Raw genomic sequence first — 22737 nt, 5'->3', positions numbered from 1 at the left:
GCACCTGTGGCATTGAAGCAGGAACTCAAACACGGGCTAGTAGCAGCTGGTGATGAGGTGATACTCCACCTCTGTGAGGCTGCCAGGGCTTTGGCATGACTGCCAGGCTAACTGGTGCCAGCAGGCTGTTGGGAGTGCTGGAGACATCTCAGACCAGCAGGTTAAATGGTCCAGCAATCACTGTGAAAGTCCTGCTTTGTGATCAGTCTGACTTTTCATTCTCCAAGAAGATACCAGCAGTTGACCAGGGAAAAAGCTTAATTAGCAGACCAATGTGAGAGCCTAGATAAATATTTAGAGAGGATATCTGGGAGAAAAACTGCCCTTTGTGACTGAGGTGGAGACTCAAAAATTATGATAATTATAAAAAAATTAGAAATATTTGCTGTCTTATGCTGATGAGGTCATGGCATTTGAGTAAAATAAGCCTCTTCAATTTTATATTCCCCTCCCCTCCCCCTTTAAAGGTTTGCCCCTAAAAGGGAGAGTTTCCCAGCATTTCATATCACTCACCTTCCAAGCAGTGAGAAATCTCATTTTGAAATATATAACCAGTTCTTCATTGGGTATGTTCTCCTGATGCCACACAGGCACCGCAAATTCAACATGTCCCCAATTGAGTTAATCACCCTCCACACGTATCATCTGTGGCTATATTTTCTATATTCATTTGTTGCCACTATTCAGTTACATTCACTCTCAGAGCCTTAGAGTTCACCTAAATTCTTCAGCTTTCTTCACCCTTCAGAAGAAGTACCAAATACTGCTTGTTCACTTTTTCACTCATTTTTCTAATACCTTCCTCCCTCTCCAAACTTACCTCAAATAACCTAGTGCAGGTTCTCATCATCTCCTTCTTGGATTTTCTTCAGTGACGTGATGCATTGAATACAAGTGAAACCAGGGTGCAATAAAGCAGGAAACCCTACTAGGTCCAGCTAAGCATTTAAGAAATGTAGTCTTTTGTAATCCATCTGCAGATATGTGAACCTGAACTGTAGGTGTTCTTTGCCTTTGGTTTGACAGTATTTTCATTGCTTGCCCTCATTTCCTCATGTTCTTGATCTTTGTTTCAGAACTTACTTAGTACTCTGACCACAAATCTAAGTAACTCAGCCACAGTGGCTTAGAAACAAAGGATCAAGATAAAGTGGATACCTGATTGGCAAAGAGCACAGAACTTGATAACACACTGTTGGCAAGAATGTGGTGAAGCAGGAGTGCATACATTACTTATGGGAGGTTAAGTTGGTAGGACCTCTTTGGAGGGTAATTTGGCAATGGCTATTAAATATAAAATTGACACAGTAATTCCATTTCTAGGAATTTACCCCTGCAGATATATTTACACATGAGCATAAAGATGTATGCACCTAAGTAATCACTGCAGAACAGTTCATAGTAACAGAAAATAAGAACCAATATAAATTGCTCATCAAAAGTGTAATGAAGAAATAAAGTTTGTTCCAACCATATTTCAGGGAATACTATACAATTAAAATGAATTAGGTAGATATGTATGAGAAACAATCTTTAAGCTTTTGTGATAAAAAAGGCACAGATATGTAAAACGTGCTATCATTTGTATAAAAATTGTATACACGCATACACATATGCATATATATATATATATAGACTATTGCTAAACGGATAGACACACAGATGTATTGCTTTTGACCTGTAGGCAGATCAGGGAACTTGGGGTATGAGACTCACTTTTCACTATACACCTTTTATAAAGTATGATTCTTTTTTCATGTGCATTTATTACTTAAGTTAAAATAAAAGAAAAATAGAGACCAAGTGGGAAGTCTTGATAGGTGTAGTTTAAAATATATGAAATATCTGGATGTGTAAAATGGGATACATCTGTGTCTTTTCCTCATATGGAAAGTAACATATACACATACACAAATACACAGTATATGTGCATAGGTGCTTATAAGCACAATATGTATGTTTGTATAAATGAAAAACAGTATATTAAATCATCTTAAAAACACAAGACACCTAACTGTCCCAACCTGTAGCAAGTATATTTAGATAAGGTATTCAAGATGTTATTGAATCTTTTAACCTATGATAATAACATGTTTGCTTTTCAAAAACAAACATACAAAGTACTGTGTGCATAAGGAGATATTTCAGCTTCAGTTTTTCTCCTGGAAGATTTTGACTTTGATATATTCCTAGAAGGACAATTAAGAAAAAATACAGTGTATGTTTAAGCATTCAAAAACTTTAGCCTAGCACTTAATTGCTAAAATGCTGAACATGTTTTATTTTTTTCTTGCAATACATCACATACTCAATCCAGATAAAAGACTTATCCACGTATATGATAAAAAATTGTCAACAATGTGTGCATTGAGCACAACAGTCAGCCTTTCTGTAAATGGCTGCCTGGATAGTGTTACCTGAAATGTAAAGAAATGTTTACCCCAAAAAGTACCTCCCTGATTGTCCTGCCACATATAGGCCAGTTTTGATTCCAGGTTTGATTAGCTCTGAAAATCTGTAGCATAAATGCTACCCAAGGAAGCAGGTCATAATATAGCTGATTTAAACAAGAAGGCTGAGGGCCTGGGGGTACTGATGCTAAATTTTTACTGATAGTTGAAACTGTGATTAATAGGATGAACATGATTGTAAGATTTCCTAACGAAGAGAACATACTTTAAAGTATTTTATACACCAACAATATACAAACAACAAACACTGAGTTTCCAACATCCCAATGAAACATACCCCAAATGGTGGCAATCTAGAACTTGAAATGCATTTTCTAATTGGAGCAGGGCTATAAACCTGCTCTGTTATATGATGGGTAGTTCCTCAGACCAGCCCAAAAGACAGTTTTTAGTACACCTTCTCCAGAAATACAATACATCTGAAATGTGTAAAACGCCTGAACATACTGTTGAAATATTGATAAAATTGAAGTACTGAATTGTAGTCAGAACCATGACTACATCAGCTGAGAGAAAGGGCATATGTGAATCACTCAGAGAGAACACAATTAAGGATTAGTCAAAATTCTTTGTAAGAGAGGCAAAAAAGATGGTGGTATTGGAGGAGATGCAGAAAAATCTTAAAGCCAACTTCTGAATGCCCACCACTTTTGCCTTCTCTTTCTCTCTCTTTGCCTAATATACTAAGCAGAGGTAAGTTGGGTCCTTTCCACCTGGAAGATAAAAGCCACACAGTAAAAGCACAAACACAGAGAGAAGGAGGAAAACAAGGGGGGATGGGGTGGGCTGGAAGGTAAATCTGGGCACTATGAGGACACGGCGGCCACCCTTAGCTCCAAAGGCCTGCATAGTTCCCATGGAGGCCTGAAGGGAGAGGCCCCCCAGCGACGAAGAGCTTCATCTCGGGCCAGTTGTAGCAGTGGGTGTAGAGCGCGTTGGGGAACTCGCCCATGCCACCGAAGTAGTTCACCCACAGGTCATCGTGGTTGAGCCAGCCTCTGCCACAGGTGAGCTTGAGCTTCCTCCCTGCAGGCCCCGGAGAGGAGTAAGCGCTGGCCGAAGCCCTCTCCTCCAGGAACTTCTGCGCGCGGATGTCATAGAAGAGCAGGGAGCCGTGGCCCGTGCCCACTGTGACGATGTGCTGGTAGAAGCTCAGGGAACGCACACCCGTGCCACCCTCTCGGGAGCACAGGGGCCGGATGTTCTGCTGGCGCTGCCGCGGATCCAGAAAGGAGACATGGGACTGGGAGCCCACCGCATACAGGGACAACTCATCGCAGTAGGTCAGGCACACGTTCTCTCGGCAGTAGGGCAGCCTGATGGACAGCAGCCTGGACAGGGTGCTCCGGGCTTTCCACAGGTGGAAGTAGCCGTCCAGGGACACGGCTCCCAGCTCCTGGTTCTTGCCGCTGAAGGCCAGGGCCCGCACCTTGCGGTTACTGGGGTTGGTGCTGGCCCTGGGGATGGTCTCCGTGTCCCTGGGACGGATGTGGGCGTACACGGGGAGCCCCGCGTCGCTGTGCCAGGCGATGCTGCCGTGGAACACGTCGGGGTCCATCCTCCAGAGCGCCACCGTGCCGTCGCGGGAGCCGCTCACGGCCACCGTGTCGCTCATCCAGGCGATGGCGAAGATCCAGTCCCTGTGGCCGTGGCGGTCGCCCAGGCACACGGGGTCCATCGTGGGCAGCTGGTAGACAGCCAGGCTGTTGGGGTTCTCGCCCCCGGTGGCCAGGAGCGTCTTGGACGGATTCAGCTGGATGGCGTGGATGCCGCAGCTCGGCTGGGCGCGGGCCGCCGCGGGCCCCCGGTCCCGCATCAGGGGGATGCGCGTGATCTGGCCCGACTGCACGTCCACCACGAAGAGCGTGTTGCACTTGGTGCCGCACACCACCTGCCTGGCGTTCAGCCACTGCGACGCGAACACCTTGTTGAGGGTGCCCAGCGCCAGCTCGCGCTCCCTCAGCAGCTCGGGCAGCTTCTGCACCGCGTAGCCGCGCAGCTCGCCCTCGAAGTCCGGGAGCCCGGCGCGGCCCCGAGCGCCCACCTCGCGGCCCTTCAGGTAGTGCAGCAGCGAGCGCCGCGCCGCCGGCCGCTTGGGCTTCTTGGGCGGCAGCGGCCCGTCCCCGTCCGCCGCCGAGCCCTGCGACGACGAGCCCGCCGCGGCCGCCTCCCGCGCGGGCGCTTTCCGCTTCCTGCTACCTGTTTGCTGCGGGGCCATGGTGGGCGGCGGGCGAGTGGCGGCGGCGCGGCGGCGGCGGCGCGTGGCCCCCGTGTTGGCCGCGGCGGCGAACGGGGACCGGGGCGGCCGCGGGGCGCGGAGCCGACCGAGTCCGGGGCGCGGCGGCGGCGATGGAGGCGAGGGCGGCCGGGCCGGGCGAGGAGAGGCGGCCGAGGGGAAGCGGAGCGCGGGCGGCGCGCGGCGGCGAGGGCGGCGGCGGCGGCGTGGATCGAGGCGAGGGCGGGAAGTGCGGCCGGCGGCGCGGCGGGAGTGAAGTCGGTGTGGGACGAGGACGACGCGGGGTGCGAGTGTGCGGGGGCGGAGGCCGCGGGAGGAGCGGGCGGGGAGCGGGTGTGGGGTGCGGGGTAGTACGCGCCGGACTGGGAGGGGTCGGAGGGGGACGGGAGGCGGGGTGGCGGGGAGACTTACCCAGGACCGGCGCTCCGGGATTCCGAAGCCGTCTCCGTATGGACACATCTAGTGCGCCTGCCCAAGCCCCCTGGTATCCTACTTGGGGAGTTCCACTACCATTAGGACAAGCAACCAACTAGCCTTCTTAAAATCCTTACTTAAATAATTCTGAAAGCTAAAATACAGCCAAGTGTGAGGCTAGAAGGAGCGCTGACAGTTATCTGTCGAAGAAATAAATGTGCACTTGGTGCAGTTTTGGGAGACTCTTTGCTACAATTAGATAGTGAACTTGACCGTGGATGGTAGTGTTTGGCAGAGGCAAAGAAACCCTCCCCATTAGGTCTCTCCTGCAGCCCCTCCTGTCTCAGCCCCTCTACTGGTGCCTGTTAAGAATTTTCAACCAGTTTTTTAAAACCATTTTCCCCCGTATTTCTCAAATTGAGCCCCCCCCCCCGAGTTTCTGCACCAGAATCCTTGAGGGGTGCATTTCAAATGTAGTTCCCCAGGCTCCACTTCCCGCCGGGGTGGGGTTAGGATCCTGCAGTCAGAATCAAAGCCTCAGGATCTGAGAGGACTACACTGAGGGTGGGGATGGGGGCTGAGAGGTAAGAGAAGGATGTTGAGGGTGTTGAACTCTCTTGAACCTCAGAGCCCTCAGGCGGTGGAGCTGACTGGAAGAGGTCTAGGAGACAGATGGATACCCCTGCCTCTGCTCCAGAGAAGGAATGGTTAGTCCTCACTGTCACTCTCAGGAGGAGCCCAGGGAGCCTGGGCAGAGCCCTGTCACGTGTGACAGGCCCCCTGGGACGTTGGGGCAGGGCCCTGAGGGATGCACAGGATTTCCAGAAGCACAGATAGTGAACAACTTTCCAGAAGGATATAACCACATAAACACAATGGTGGAGAGTAGGAATTTAGAGCACGGGTTTAACAGTCTCAGTATTTGGATGGTCCATACGTGGCTCTGCAGCTTCAGAGCAGCCAGTGCAGTGGCAAGCCCACATCCAGGCATCGCTAAACTATGCAGAGATACAAGTGGCTGGTGGCTGATACCAACTCTGCACATACCCCAATCTTCTGCTATAAAGCTATAAAACTGTGTTTGCTCAGTGAGTGCATATGGGGAGGGGAGGTGAATTAACTTTTCTAATCAATCAGGGGAAAGCATGGGAGTTACTTTGTTGCTGCTTTTATCCCCCTTCACCAAGCCCTTTTTGCCATCTCATCTCCAATGCACAGACTCCAAGTACATAAGCCGTCCAGTCCAGCTGCGAAGTCCCAGTGCCCACTCCTCCCCCGTATTCCTCCCTATGTTTAAGGCTATATCAAGTGGTGGGTGAGAATAGTGAATAGGGAGTGACCTGACAATGAAAAGAGTGCTGATGACTTCAGAATTAGAACTGATGTTACTAGAGAATAACTGACTGCAAATTCCTTTAACTTAACCGACCATAATGTTTTCCATTTTTTTTAAATTCCACCTCAGAAAAATGGATATTATACAGTAAAATGTCATGGCGTACTTTTTACTGTTGTGGTAGAACAAAATAGGCTGAACATTTTGGGAGATAGATAGATAGATAGATAGATAGATGATAGATAGATGGATATATATAGATAGATACAGATATATTTCAATTGTAAAAATAATTCTTAAAACAGCTATTATTTATTGAGAGCCTGTTTGTGTCATGGGCTGGAGGGCTGTGCTAAACACTTCAAATGCTTTATGTGCATTCAGTCTCACAATAACTTTGTGAGGTAGGTTCTATTTTTATAGCCATAATTTAAAATGAGAGAACTGAGGCCCAGAAAGAGTAATGATGACTCCCCCATGGTCACACAGCTAGTAATTGGTAAAGTCAGGTTGTGAATCCCTGTCTGACTCCAAAGCTTTTAAGACTAACAACTACTCTATATTATTCTATAAATACAATTTTTCTATTTCTGCCTCTGTAAAAACCATGTAAACTACCCCATCGTGGACATTTTACAGGTGTTGCATTTTGTACACTTTTGAAAGACAGCCACAATTTCTAAAATACATGAATAAATACTGAAGGCAAATTATGTATAACACTTTCTGCAGGATATTTAAAGGCAAAAATATGATCTCTGAAGCACATTTAAAATTATTTTAAATTAGTATTTATGAAATGTAGTAATATATGCCTACACTTGTTTGGGTTTTGTTTGGAAAAAATAATGCCCATATAAAAAGTCCTGGTATTATGTCTCTCCACTTTTTTGATAATATAAACATGCAATATTTATGTATAGTAATGTGTTTGTAGTCAGTGTGCAGATTACTATTCTGTATTGATAAATGAGGTGTGTTAATTTCATCTAGGATACAATACGTGAAACACATTTCATTTCATTTATGTCTACACTTTCAAATTTCTCTGAGCTTTGTACTTAAAGATGTAAAACTTCCAGACCAGAGCCAAGTTATGTTGAGATTTACAGTTTTATATATCAACTTACAAATTTGAACCTTTATTTACATTTTATTGCTTCCAGTTTTAGTAAAACGCAATGTCTGATGATACATAAAGTCATACACAGTACATTTCTTGTTAAAGCAGTAGATGTAATGGCCTGATGATAAAATTTCAGATGTCTGCGTAGCCTTCTGAGTGTCAGGGTCTCCATTACTTTTTGTTACCTGTGAAGGCCACTGTGTGTATGAGTGTAAACATCTTGTCAGTTCTTACTAATCTCTTTGTACATTCATTACTGCTTTGTCCTACTAACACATCCCCAGATAAATTTGTATTATCCTCACTTATCTCCCCTACACCAGATTCCCCTACATTGGATAGGGGCGTATGTGAGTGGTTTCAGGGCACTGTCTCATCCTGTTCTCTAATCACTTAATATGTTTAAATGTTATTTTCTTAATCAGATTGTAAACTCCTCAAGGGGTTAGGTAACGTTTCCTACTTCTTTCACACCATCACATCCTTCCAGATATACACTAAATGGTTTGTAAAACTTGATTGTCCTGTTGATAAACGAATAGAACAAAGGAGAGAAAACAAAATATCAAAAAAATTACAAGTAAGATATTTTAAAATCAAATTACTTGAGTAGAGAAATTGAAGGATTTGAGTTGATTTGTAACATTGCCACATAACTTGTTTGAAGTTATATAAATATTTATATAACTTCAATATAGGTATCTATGTGATCTGTGTATCTATCTATATTCAAACAAGTTATGTGGCATTATTATCTATATCTCTATCTCTCTATATTTATATATGTTTCTTTTCCGCCTACTGGATAATTTTATCAACTGTGTCTGTCCACCTTTCTAATCTATGAATGAGGAAAAGGATCTGTCTAGCTAAAAAAACATTAGATTACCAGTTTAAAATTAGCTAAGGCAGAAGATTGGTTATTTTACTGTGGTATAATGAATATAAGCTTGGTTGTTAAATATGACAAATTATTTTGAAAATAGTACTATTTTTTGCTTCAAAACTAAAATAGTCTCAGGACAAAGGCACTGAAAGAGAAAGGTGGGGTAATAATAAAATTGGAAGGTTAGCAACAAGTCTTTTTGAAGAAGTGTTCAGTTCTGAACCTTTCTTTTACACATTCTTCTATACAAAAATAGATCTTACAAATACAGGCTTCAGAGATTGGAGCACATTCTCAGGTATAAAGGCACTTGTCTTCAGAAATGGGGTTATATAATTGTTTCTGATACATTGTATATAGATGTAGAGCAAGGCTATCCTCAAGAATATTTTTGACATCTTGTCTATATTTGTATGTATAGTCTTTCTGTTCTCTTTATCAACAAGTAAAAGGCACTAAAGAATATAGTTAATTAAGCTTGTTTTAAAATAATATATGATAATGATACCCTGTTATTTATAACAGACACAAGGCAAACTATTCTCGAATTATTAAATTGAATAAATTTTCACTTAATCTCTAATTATAATACAGCTATAGCATTTCAAGCTGTGACCTTGTCAAGTCTCCTAAGATAAGCAGCTGTGAACCTGGTTTATAGTCAGATGGGAGGCTTCCTCCAAACCTCATGATGCAGAAACTGGTAGAGATGACTCAGTAGGCTGTTTCCCCCCACAAAGGCACTACTAAAGGCATATGCTGTCAGTTGAGAGAATAAAGGAAAGATTTATCACATTATTTAATTTACTAGAAACAGAAGTATAGGGAAAGAGGCAATTTTGACTCTATGACCTCCTCTTTGCCCTTTCCCTCTGTATCTTCTCTAAGAGGAAGGAATGTGTCAGAGCCCAAGCTCAGGCTTTGTTTATTGAGACGGTAGATTTGGTGCTGGCTATATGTTTTATGGGAGGCACAACAGTGTAGTGGTTAAGAGAGTAGACTTTGGAGCCACATAGCATGGTTTGATTCTGTTTCGTGGTTTTCTGGTCTTGGAACTCGGTCAGTTAGTATACCTTCTTTGGATTTATTCCCTTATCTATAAACATAGGATGATAATACCTATGCCCTGAGGTTGTTTTGATGATTAGATGAGTTAGTACCTAAAACTCTCTAAGAACACTCTCTGGAAGATTATAAGCTCTTAATAAATTTCTCTTAAACCCTAATGGCTTTCCCTCCTTTCCCTTATTTAACTTTACGAAGACAACTTGGAAGCTTCAGAAATGGGGGTTTTTGAGTGTGCACTAAAACAGTATATAGATCATGCTCTAATATCAGATAGCTACATAAAGCAAGCCTGTGACATTCATCGATAAACAATTCTATTCCGTGTTCTGTAGTGTCTTAACTGGATAGAGATACCCAGTTATTATTTTCCCTAACTTAGATACTCACTTACACCTAGCCTCAACTACACCATAGATACCAATGCCTCCTAACGTGTTATCTTTGTCCCAAACTGACACAGCTAACTTTCTACTTGACATTTTGGATGTGAGAACAGAACTTCAGACTCAGCATGTATAAGCTCGAGATCTTGAATTTGACTCCCATGCACCTGATCTTTTATTGTTTCCTCTATTAATGAATAGCACCACCATCCATCCAGCTGTGTAAACTTGAGTCCTAAGAATTATCCTTGACACACAGTGCTCCTCATGTTCAGGTCCCATAATCCATCTTCTAACATTTTTCAAATTCACTGAATTCCCACCCTCTCCACTGCTACCACGCTTTCCTGAACCACTGTTTTGTCTTGACAACTGCAATAGACTCCTAACTGATTTTCCTGCAACTGCTTTGGCTCTCCTCCATTAAACTCTCCACACTGCAGCCAGAGTGATATTTTCAAAATGCAGATATGGCTATGTCACTGATCAGATTTAAACAAACCAATGTTTTCCTACTGTCTTAAAGACCAAAATCTCTAACACAGCCTATGAGACCCAGCATGATCTGATTTATGGTTCTCCAGCTACATTTCTACCTTCTTTTCATTGCTTTTTTTTCTACTCTAGACACACTGGCCCTTTTTAATTTTCTCAGTGACATTATATAACTTCATGCCTCAGATCCTTTTTTGCATGCTGTTCTCTCTGCCTGGAATAGTTTCTACCTGTAGGTCTTGCCACCTTTTACCCCCCACAGATACCTGACCTTGTTAAGTTCTTATCCTTCAGATTATAGGTAAGTTATCACTTTCTTATGGAAACTTCTTGACTACCCAGACTAGGTCCAATCTATTATACATGGAAATCCCCTTAACTTTACTTCATGGCATTTACCACAGGTGAAATGGCATGGCTATTTCTGTGACTCTTTATTTAACGTCTGTATCTACTGAAAGATTGAAAAGTTCATGAGGACAGAGGTCGTATCCATTGTGCTCATTACTGTATCTCCAGTATTTAGCATGTCATAGAAATGGTCAATCAGTGTTTGTTAAATAATACTAACTGAAATCTTAGAGACCCTGGATCTCTGCTTAACTGGTACATCAGAACCCCAAAACTTCATGCTATTTGATCAACCACTTCTAATTGAACACAGCTTGGAGGGAAGAACTTTTGCTACCTTCAAGTCAGACATTACCTTCTCCACTGTGATTATTTCTTTGACTCTGCCAGATAGGTCTAAGGGCATCTTTTTTTGTAAAATATGTACATACTTCCATTATAACAATTAATTTACTTTGTTGCAGGCATTGGCTCATCTAATTCTAAAATAAGCACAAGCCCCTTTGAAGTAGAAATATTTTGAAAAATATATTTGGATCTCCAGAACCTAGCACAGTGCCTGGCATATAGATGGCCCACACACTTTTGCTGAATGAATGAACAAATGAATTCTACCTCTATCCAAACCCTTGCTAATAAAATATAATAGCATTCTGAAGGCTGATTCACATACTTTCAGTTTTATTCTTGAATCACCTTAGGCTACCAGGAGACTGTATCATAGGATCATATTAGCTTAGTATTTGCTGAATCAATTTCACTCACTTGCACTTTAATGTTTTGCAATGCAATGCACACTTACACACCATTACTAAAAACTAGTACACACAGGGATTTGCAGAGCTAGCTACTTGTCTGCGTACATACAGCTCATCAATCTCCATCATCTATCCAATCTATAGACAAACATTCTGTCCAATCTATAGGGTTAGGGTTATCTATAGGGTTACAGATAAACATTCGTATGGGGAGAATGTATTGTAGGAACAACTATATACTATAGCATACTATAGTATGCTAGTAGATGATCAAGGGATAGTTTGGAAGGTTTCATTCTATGAACCAGCCAGATTGGGGTTCCTACTGCTAGTAGATGTCAAAATAAATATGAACCCCTGTACAAAAAATAGATCTCTTTGTTTGAGGGTGTTGCCCACCTGATGATAGTAGTTAAATTGAACAGAAGTGACTGTAAAACAGTATATAGGTCATTAAAAAAATAGCCAAACAGCTATATGGATATTCGTCCTGCATTTATTGTAAATCTGTTATGAAGGGCACTCACTGTTCATCATATTGCTCAATGTCTGCTTTATACAATGTCACACAGAAAATTAATTTTATAATATAATGACAAAAGCCTTTATCTCTGGAATTATTATATTTCCTACTTTCTGACCATGAGAACTATATGAATGCAGACTATGAAGTCAGAGAGTCCTTGGATTTGAATCTTGGCTCCACTTAAGGGTTTAGTTTTGTGACATTGGGCAAGATAATTTTTCCAACTTCAGTAACTTCATCTGTAAGATGAGGATTAAAACACCTACTCTCAATGGCTGTAGTGAGGGTAGATATCATGTCAATGCACCTAGCAAAGTTCCTGGCGCACAATATGTGTTCAGTTTATAGTAAAAATCATTTAATTATTTTCCCCTTGGCTGCTAGGAAGCACAGAGACAACCTTGATATTTAACTACAGCAGCTATATCAACTTTTCCACTTTTTCTTGACCTGATTTTGATTTTTTTGAATTTTGTTTTTAAAAACTACTTCAATTAATTATGGAAAGAAGGCATATAAAATATATAAAGGGATTATTGCCTGTGAACTTTGAACTACAACAAAAAAATCTCCATTAGTTAGAAATCCTAAAGTTATAATTATCCTAGACTAATGTAGTAATAGGAAATGTTGAGATTTAAGGGACAGAGGAGAAAACCCCAATATTTCTACAGGTGCCTCCCTTTAGGTGCCACGATACATTAAATCTCACCATTAGGTATTCCTCTCCCAACAGGACTCTTGAAATGTAAATACATGAATATACATTAAAATATTACTTATTTGTCATCAGAATCAATAGGATAAAAGACAGGAAGGATTGCTTAGAGAAAAAGGACATGAAGAAGAGAATAGAAGGGGAGAAAATCGTTAAAATATTATAAAAAGAAAAAAAGTGGGAAATGAGGGAAGAATGCAGAATATTGACTTTGCTCATATCCTAATTTCCTTCAGGTAGACCATATCATACTGTTCTTTAGGATATAAATTAAAGAAGAAACAATTACTTTACAGTATGTCCTCTAACTAAAAAGACCTATTATGGAACATGCATTTGAAATGATCACAGTTATGCTTGTGAAAAAAATGGAAAAAAATGGGTGAGATGCTGGGACAACAAGGTAGATTGCAGTGTGAATGATTAATGATCAGTGGCTGTATTTATTCAAAAGAATTTATTACATGCCTGTGATATGCTAGAAGGCATTAGCTATTTGGAAATATAAAGATAAATGAGGCATAAAGTCTTTCCCTTCAGTGAATTGTCATTCTAGTGTGACAAAGAGACAGAACGGAAGGAGAGGAGACCAAACATTCACCAGACACATGGATAACTACTATGTATTGGGAACTTTGCCAGGACCTGTGGGTACATCACATATATTTTTAAAATTAAAATTATTAACATATATTCGCATCCATTACGATACATATGTAGCACATATATATCATATAGATGAAATATGACATATATAGTACATATAAATATGATATATACACAGTACATATAAAATATGATATAAATATATCATATATATATTTGATTATAATAGCTTCCAGTTTTTGATAAACCTATATTGCACTACAGGTTTTACATATATCATCTCTATTCTTCACAACAAATCTGTGTGATAGAGGGAGTTCTTTCAGTTTTATAGATGAAGACATTGAGGTTTACTGAAGTAAAATAGCCTATAAGTAACAGAGGCGAGATTCTAATCAGGCCAGTGTCCTTTCCCCCATCGCACTGTGTCCACTACAGTATTCTTTTCTGGGCCGTTGCCAGTACCAAAAAAGTGGTGAGTGTGGCATTAGGTAAGTCAGTATGCTACAATCTTGGTGCCTCGGCACTGAGTGATTTGGAGAGCTACCCGAATCTGGGTGATCCCCAGCCTTCCTATCTTGCCCTGCCAGCATCTTGCTAGTCGTGAGCTCTGCCTCCTGGTTTCCATACCCTTATATAATCCCCTTCTCTGGCACTGGACTGGCCTAGTGACTTGACTCTAACCAATTTAATATGGCAAAGATGATAGGATGTCAATTCCATGAGTAATTTACAAAAGACTGTGATGTCAATCTCCCCCCCTTGTTCTCTCAGTGGCTCACTCTGAGAGAGAAGTCAGCTGCCATGTTGGTAGTTGCCTTTTGGAGAGACTCACTTGGTAAAGGACCTGATGTCAGCCTGCCTACAGCCACATTTGTGGGAGTAGATTCCCCCTCCCCTGCCCCCAGGTAAGCTATGAGATGAGTCCACAGCCCAGGCTGACATCTTGATTGCAGCCTGATGACACACTCTGAGCCGTAGAAACCCACATAAGCTGTGCCCAGATTTTTCTGATCTACAAAAACCATGAGATAATAAATGTTTATTGTTTTAAGCTATTATGTTTTGGGGTAATTTTTTCCATAGCAATAAATAATTTATACACTGGGGGAGAATGTTTCCCAGATTTGTAAATAGTTGGTTCAACCAGAACAGTGGCTGGGCTAGTGACTCAACACGGCAACAAGTACATGACTTGAGCTCTTGAAATGTTAAAGCATTTACTGAGCATTTACCAAGCACCAGACCCATAGGAGATTATCTTTGGTCTTTAAAACAACTCTATGGAAATACTGTATTCAACCCCATTTGGCTAATGAGGAAAGTGAGGCACAGAGTTTTCCAAGTTTGCACGGTCAGTAAAGTAGTGAAGCTTTGATTTGCACCCAATACTGTGACTCTAGAGTAAGCATTCTCAAATAGATAGCTATGTTGTCACAACTATGCTATATATTCTCAGTATATTTCCTAGAGGTTAGCTAAGTGGTTCTCTCTCAGTCTTTTTTTTTTTTTTTTTTGGATAAGGACATAAAAGGAATATTGATCAAATTTATGGATGAAATTAAACTGGGAAGCAGAATGAATATGATACATAAACATGATTCAAAAATATCAATAGATTAGGTCAATGTTCCAAATCTAGCATGGTTACATTTAATGAGAATATGTGCTGTATTTGCATATTTTAAATTTTTAAGTATAAAAGCAAAGTGACATGCCTGTGACTGTCATACAGAATGAAGTAAGTCCGAAAGAGAAAAACAAATATTGTATATTAACACATATATGTGGAATCTAGAAAAATGGTACAGATGAACCAGTTTGCAAGGCAGAAATAGAGACACAGATGTAGAGAACAAATGTATGGACACCAAGGAGGGGGGAAGCAGGGGGGTGGATAAATTGGGAGATTGGGATAGACATATATACACTAATATGTATTAAATAGATAACTAATAAAAAAAGGAAAAAAAAGCAAAGTGACATGGCTTCACACTTAGAAATCCATGTTAAAGGACTTTGGGGTTTTTTTTAATAATAAGCCCAAAGAGTGAATAAGAAAGTTCCTCTGATTTTAGACTGTAATAATAGAAGTGCAGTACATAGAAGAAGCAAGAGATAATTTTACTCTTTATGAGTAGGTTAGACCACCTATGAAGGGCTGCATTCAAAATTAGTCGCCTTATTTTAAAGAACTTTAGACCCACTGGAAAAGTCTGTTATCAGGGCATTGTGGGGGTGACTGCTGCCCCCCAGGGGACACTTTGAAAACTTGAGGGGGTGTTTTTTTGCCTTAAAGTTTTTAGTTGTAACTTACACATTGCAAGATATTTTATTATAAATTTATTTCATTGAATTTCTCATTTATATTAAAGTTCAAGAATTATATAGATTTTTATAGATGATGTTTGTAGGTAGGCTATATTGTCTATGAGTTTACTTTCAGTAAAGGAGATGTTGCAAAATATGGTCATTAAATCTGATAAGAACAGCACTGGAACATATTTAGAGCAGAACAAGCAGGGTGGTTAGGAGACTTGGAACCAAATCATTGGGAAACTGGAAAGAGTTGAAGTGTTGTGACGGAGAGAAGAGAAATATTACTCTAGGGTAGCATGAGAGTTATTGTAAATACTAATGGCTTGTCCTGCAGAACAGATACTAGAATTGTTTTATGGTATCCTAATAGCTAAAATGAGATAAACAAAGGAAATTCCAGAGAGAAGATTTCAGTGAAATACAAGGGAGACCTCTCCAACAGGGCATTATCTGATAGAATGGGTGTCTTCACACCACTGAGAGTTACAAGTTACTACATGTAGTCAAGTACTATCTGCTTGAGTGAGGTAGTACATGTGAGGTGTTCAATGACTATGTGTTAAATAAATGAATAAATTTCATATAAAAGATTCAAGCATTAGCTTGTTCATTTGAATTAGATAAACTCTAAGAGTCCATCCTACTCTGAAAGTTTGAGATTAAGACTGGAACTGAAAAATATAAGTATGTTATATATCTTTGTAAACTATGAATTTCAGAATGTGGAGGCTACATGTGTGACAATGAAAAGAGAAATAATGGCATGTCTGATCTGTATGCTATAGAAATGTCAGCTACCAAAGTGCAAAATAGATGATGACTGTCAATCTACACAATAAACAGAATCAAAAAATTGCCAAAGTCTATTTTTAAAGCATAAATTATTAGCTCAATTTTGGTAAAGTTTTATAAATCAACAGGCTATATTAAACAAGAAAACACTTTTGTTCTCCTGTTAAATTAAGTGATGGAAGAAGGTGTACATGACAAGTGTTTTCATTTACTGGGTGGATGGTCTGGTGGCAGTAAGTCAAAAATTCGGAAATGAGATTTAATTCATTTAACTCTCTATCAATAAATATTGACAGTCTTTATCAACAGATACTCACTGAGGATCTATTACCTATATAATGATATTCTAGGTTGTGTAGAACGTCTGCAAGAAATAACAAATAATGGCCCATGCCATCCTACTTTGATTAGGAAGATAAGAAAATAACATAACATTTATAATAATTTTTAAAATTCACAACTGTAAAATTAAGTGCCAACATAAGGAGTCATAAAGAAGTCGTAAAATGACTTACACTAATAGCAGAGTTGTGAAGGAAATTATTCAGTATAGGCTGTAGCACAAAGAGAAGAATTCATGGAGGAGCTGTGACCTTCTTGAACCTTGAAGGTTATTTGGATAACATGAGCAGCACAGTGTAGAAAATAGCCTAATGAAAGCAGAGTAATTGTGTTATGGAAAAGTGGGAAGTTGACTTGAACATTAAGCTAAGGGTCATCCAATTATAGAAGCCTTTGGAAGACATGCAGAGTAGTACTGGTAAATAGGGAAATACCATAGGTTTTTGAGAAGATGAATGGGATGATGGGTGTATCATTTAAAGGAAATTAGATTAGCCACGGTTTACTGAGTGGGCTTAATCAGGGAGAAAAAAAGTCTGTAGAGACAAGTAGCCTGTAATAATCCATTCACAGGGGGATAGTGTTTTAGAATGACATATTTTCTCTGTAAATGAAATTTAAGGTGTAATTATGTCTAAATAATGCTAACAAGACTTGTGAATTGCCTGGGCATAAAAGATGGAGAAGAACTAGTCAAGTGGCTACAAAATTCTGAGCTTAAGAATTGACAGAGAAAAGAAAATTCAAAAAGAGAAGACAAAGAAAGTGATGATGTGGATTTCTAAATTGATTCAATATTGAACAAATGAATTTAAGATGGCTCAATTAAAAAAAAAAATGAAAGAAGCACATCCTCCTGACTTGAAAAGTTCCTTTGAAACATATCTATCTTCTGATATCCTCATAATAGCAGTCACAAGTACAAAACCTTAGTATTCTTTGGTTTCTTATACTGGAAGATAGAAAGGATAAAGTAGACTGTAGAATTTGTTATTTAACGATGCTAAAAATCAAGTTAAGAATTCCTAAACAAAATATGGTGGTAGGTATTAGGGAAAGCAGGAACTACTGTAGCACCATCATAGCTCCCTTTCTTTAGAAACTTAGTAAAAGATAAACAATATAGAGGGATAGAAGATTGAATTGAGAAAGGTAGAAGATTGAATGCTGATTGTAATTTCATCTCATTGAGATGTTCTCATTAACCATTTCTTATCTTGGCAAGGAAAACTGTTCTGCTTGTAAAAACAACTGCCTTCAGCATCATTGCTTTTCAAAGGCATATGTATATATATCAATATCTCCATAGATATTGCTTGTGCCCAAGTGATAGTGGAAATATAGGGGGTTGACATGGTTTGCCAAAGCATCCTCTATGCATGTGGGAAACTTGAAGGTAAATACCATATTCTTTCATATGCAAATGTTCTAGGAAATTGCTAATGGGACAAGAAAACATGAAGAATAAATAAGAAAAAACTCAAGAAATTTGAACTTCTAGAACTTGGTTCATGTCTATATTATGTCAAAACAACTGGTTAAAAATTTTAAGAAAATTGCATTCAGGCCAATTTGCTGTTATACTTGCCTAGAGTGGATTCTAATGCACTTCACACAGTAGCTATTCAATAAATACGAATAATGATACTAATTATTTAATAAAATTTTATACTTTTTAACCCATTGGGTTTGTAAGTAGCTAAAGTCTTACTCTGGCGTAAAAGCACTAGGCAACTAGATTAACAACTCTAATTGATTATACTGATCACCTTAAACCCTTTTTTTTTGTACCCTTTGACCAGCATCCCATCCACTTCCCTGTCCTGGTATCCACTATTCTACTCTCTGCTGCTATGCATTTGACTTTTTTAGATTCCACCTGTACGTGAGATCATGCAGTTTTTCTCTTTCTGCATTTGGCTTATCACACTTAGTGTAATGTCCTCCAAGTTCATCCATATTGTTAGAAACGACAAGATCATCTTTCTTAAGGGTGAATGATATTCCATTGCATATATATGCCACAATTTCTTTATCTGTTCATCAACAAATAGACACTTAGGTTGTTTCCGTATATTGGCTATTGTGAATAATGCTACAGTGAATACAGTAGCAATCCTTTCACTATGCATACGTATATCTAATCATCATGTTGCACCTCTTAACATGTACAATTTTTGTTGAAAAAATAACAGAAAAGAACATTTTAAAGAAATTTAAAAAAAAGAAAAAAACTGGGGCGCCCTGCCTCCTTTTTGGACTGTGTCCTGGTTCACACAAAGGGAATTGGACAAGAACTTTCAAGTTTTAAAAATTTAGTTCAGTCTCTTTTCTCTTTGTACAAATTGGCATGTTCAAGAGTAGAAAGAATGAAAACAAGGTAATAGATGAAAACATGTCATTGGTAACAAGAGAGATCTGATGATTTACCTTAAAACTTTCTGAGATTTGAAACTGAGAGCTTAATTTATATCTACAGAACTTATGCACTTAAATGAGCTATTTTTGTTCTTTTACATGCAGTCTCCCTCTTCAGCTCCTGCTGTGTTCCAGAGACAAATCAAAATAAATTTACGGTAATAAAATTAAGAGCTTAAACATGCTGTTCTTGTATATGTTCACAAAGTTGTCCCCCCACCACCACCACCACACCTACTGTGATTTGCCATGGAGTTTCAAAAACTCTTTATTTGGTTGGTAGACAAGCTATTTTATCACAAAAGTACAAAATGTTATTTTGAAAGCCTAATAACTTTTAAAAAATTACATTGCCCACCATAGAGAATGCAACAGTTTGTGGTTGTTAGAGAAATATCACTGAAGGTATTGAGTTAACATATGCAAACAGCAACAACTTTTTCTTCTTTAACTTTCCAGTCAAATAAAAACATTTTTGCAAGTTTTAGATGAAATCATGCTCTGAAATTTAAATCATATGCTTTCCTTGGCATGAGAAAGACTACTGACCTTCTTTAAGTACATAAAGCAGGGTGTCTCGTGTTGTTTGAAGATATTTCGAGTTTGCTTTTTAATGTGAGCCCTATGTGAACAAGGAGCTTTGCTTGAGAGTGTTTTGAAAGTGGAGGGAGTGCCAGATCCCAGTTCTCCAGTGGAGAGCTGGCAAGTTGCCCTACTCAATATTCATCCACTGAGCAGAAAAATATTGATGTTCACAGAAGAAAAGAATTGAATATGCATTTTAAAAGTGTAAATAAAATGTGTCACTTTATAAGCAATGGAGGATTAGGAGGAATCAGACATTCTAACTTTTATTGACACATTGACGCCAGCAATGGTAAAGAAAAGAAGATAGAATGTCATAAGGTTTACTTATTGTGTCCTGAAATTCTCATGATAGTAAAGGTATTATTACTGGAAGCATATAAAGATAAGAATTATCTAATTTCACAATCTCTGCCAACACAACAGAGAACTAAGGTTAAAATATTATACAGAAAGAGGAGTATAAGAGGCATTTATTGGCTTTTTTTAGCCTTGTGCTTTTATTATGGATTAATTTCATCCCCTCTGACCTATTGACTAATTGATTTACAAAACTCAGGACATGAAGGTAGGCAATTTCACAGAGTATTTTGTTTGCTTGACCAGATAAACAGAGATTATTGGGATAAGTTAAAACGACCATGCACATATATTATCGTTAAGACTTGTGTTTCCTGCAGTGCGTAAATTGGTCCAAGATGTCACATTGAAGCTCAACTATCCAAAAACCTTTCTGATTTTGGTAATTAGCAGTCTTGACAACATTTTGTCACTAAACAAAACTGCTTCAGATGGTGACTTTCAATATACATTCATTATGCAGCATGAATGAGTGTAAATAATGTTGCTCTTTGGGAGTATTTGAAAGGGGTTCTTTAAATTAATATTTTTAAGTTGACATGGAACTTTAAAGATGAAAAACTAGAATGATTAGAGACTTTCAGAAAGTAAGTTCATTCTGTTTTATCAGTGATAGAACTCTTGAAGTAGATGTACACCTTTTTTCCTTTGTTCCCATCTTTCTACTAGATGCTCAATAAACACTTCTTGAATAAATGAATGAATGAATTTCCTACTAGCTTCTAAAGGGAAGGAGCCATGGTTTAAACATCTCTCTATCCTCAGAGTCCAGGACAGTGTTTGACACAAATCCTCAGCAAATGTTTATTCCACATTTACTCTAAAATATAGAGTAAAAGTATGAATACATCTCAAGCTTAACATTAAGTCCCTCCCTATAGCCCTTAAGCTCTGCAAGATATCTCTGATCTTGAATTCTTAAGTATTTGAGGAATTCCAGTTAGAGTTAGCTATATATTTAACAAAAACATTTATACATGAAATATACAAATAATTCCTGTACAAGGAAACCTACAGTATCAAAGTAACTTTTTTTCGGCTTTATTGAAGTATAGTTGACAAATAAAGTTGTAATATATGTAAAGTGTACAACATGATGATTTAATATATGTATACATTGAGAAAGGATTCCCACCATCAATAAAATAACTCTTTTCTTGATTGTTTACATGACTTAGGAAAAAGCAAAGCCTTAGAGGACAAGACATATTGGTTTGAATACTGGCTCCACCAAGTTACAAACTGCAATCTGAGGTAAGTTATTAAATCTTTCTGAGTCTGTTTCTTCACATATAAAATGTAGTTAATAATATTCATCTTAGATAACTAAATAACAGACATGAAAGTTCATTAGGGTATAAATAATTGGATAGAACAGATACTCAGATACAACACTTTCTCAAATCTATGTTTTCTGAATATTTTGTTTCTTAACAAATGCATAGTTTTGTGAATAAGGTACATTTAACTAAAATGAGCTTATCTGATAAATGATGTTTGCGTTTTGACAAGAATGCTTAGATATTTGTCTAGATACAAATTATAAGTTTTTGGATGGCACTATATTTAGTATTAAGATTGCTGTGTTTGGAGGCAAAAGATCTACATTAGAATCCTGGCTCTTCCACTTCCTAGCTCTGTAATTTTGGCTGAGTAATTTAACCTCTCTGAGTTTTACATTCCACACATCTAAAATGAGGATAAAAATACCTACCTTACCTGCTTCTAAGGTTGTTGTAAAAAAAAATGAGATAATGGGTGTGAAAATACTTTGTAAAGTGCCAAGCACCATGAATCTGCTAGGTATTTATTATTATTGCTTTCTGTGTGTTAGATTTGACTTGGTAGTTACCTTCATTGATTTGTCAGAAGCAGTTATTTAGTGGTTAAGAGAATTGACTGAGAATAATGACAGAAATTGCTTAAGAAACACATCACACATATTCTGCAATGATAAATTTTTATTTCAATCTCTATCATAGATATGATACGTGACCTTGAAAACATTACTATTTCATTTCCCAGTTCTCAAAATGGGAGCAAGAATTACTCCAATTAGGGCAGATTAATATAAGAATTGTAAGGGTGATAACACATACTGAGATACTGGATTAAGAGGAACACTGTAATTGCAAATGTAACAGGGTGTTTCCTATTGTCAGTAAGGATTTTTCATTACCCAATCTGTTTCTTTGGCTAAGAAAGGCATTGAGTCAGATTTTCCCCTACCGTTAAAATACTATGTTAACATTTTACTAAATGGAACTGTAGTAGTTCCAAAATGTCAGTATAAGTAGCTCACTGCCAGGCAGTAGCGTTTCCATTGTAAGAATCTGGCTTATTCATTCATGATAAGAACACCCCAAGTATGAACCTTAAAATTCTCTAAATGTATAACCATTTACATTTAGAATTGACATTAAGAATTGTCATATATAATGTCTTTAAACTTGAGTGATATGTTAAAAATCAAATAATTCATTTAAAATAAGCTGACAGAGAGCCCTGATCCACACAAAAATCTGAAATGGGGTTTTATTGTCAAGT

At 38.7% G+C, this 22737-nt stretch overlaps 1 protein-coding gene across 1 annotated transcript; it reads right to left on the bottom strand.

The window, feature by feature from the left end:
- Nucleotides 1-3300: 3300 nt before the first annotated feature.
- LOC130842413 (DDB1- and CUL4-associated factor 12-like protein 2) lies at nucleotides 3301-4689 on the bottom strand. The gene has a single exon (XM_057719065.1). The coding sequence runs from the start codon at nucleotides 4687-4689 to the stop codon at nucleotides 3301-3303; it is 1389 nt and encodes a 462-aa protein (XP_057575048.1).
- Nucleotides 4690-22737: the final 18048 nt, after the last annotated feature.

The sequence above is a fragment of the Hippopotamus amphibius genome, chromosome X (genome assembly GCF_030028045.1).
Source record: "Hippopotamus amphibius kiboko isolate mHipAmp2 chromosome X, mHipAmp2.hap2, whole genome shotgun sequence".
Taxonomy (NCBI): Eukaryota; Metazoa; Chordata; class Mammalia; order Artiodactyla; family Hippopotamidae; genus Hippopotamus; species Hippopotamus amphibius.
Note: the sequence above shows the minus strand (reverse complement) of the source record. Positions and strands in the feature narration are given on the sequence as shown.

Bases quoted from the DNA above. Each gene is read 5' to 3' on its own strand.
- LOC130842413 (XM_057719065.1), bottom strand. From the start codon at position 4,689: ATGGCCCCGCAGCAAACAGGTAGCAGGAAGCGGAAAGCGCCCGCGCGG.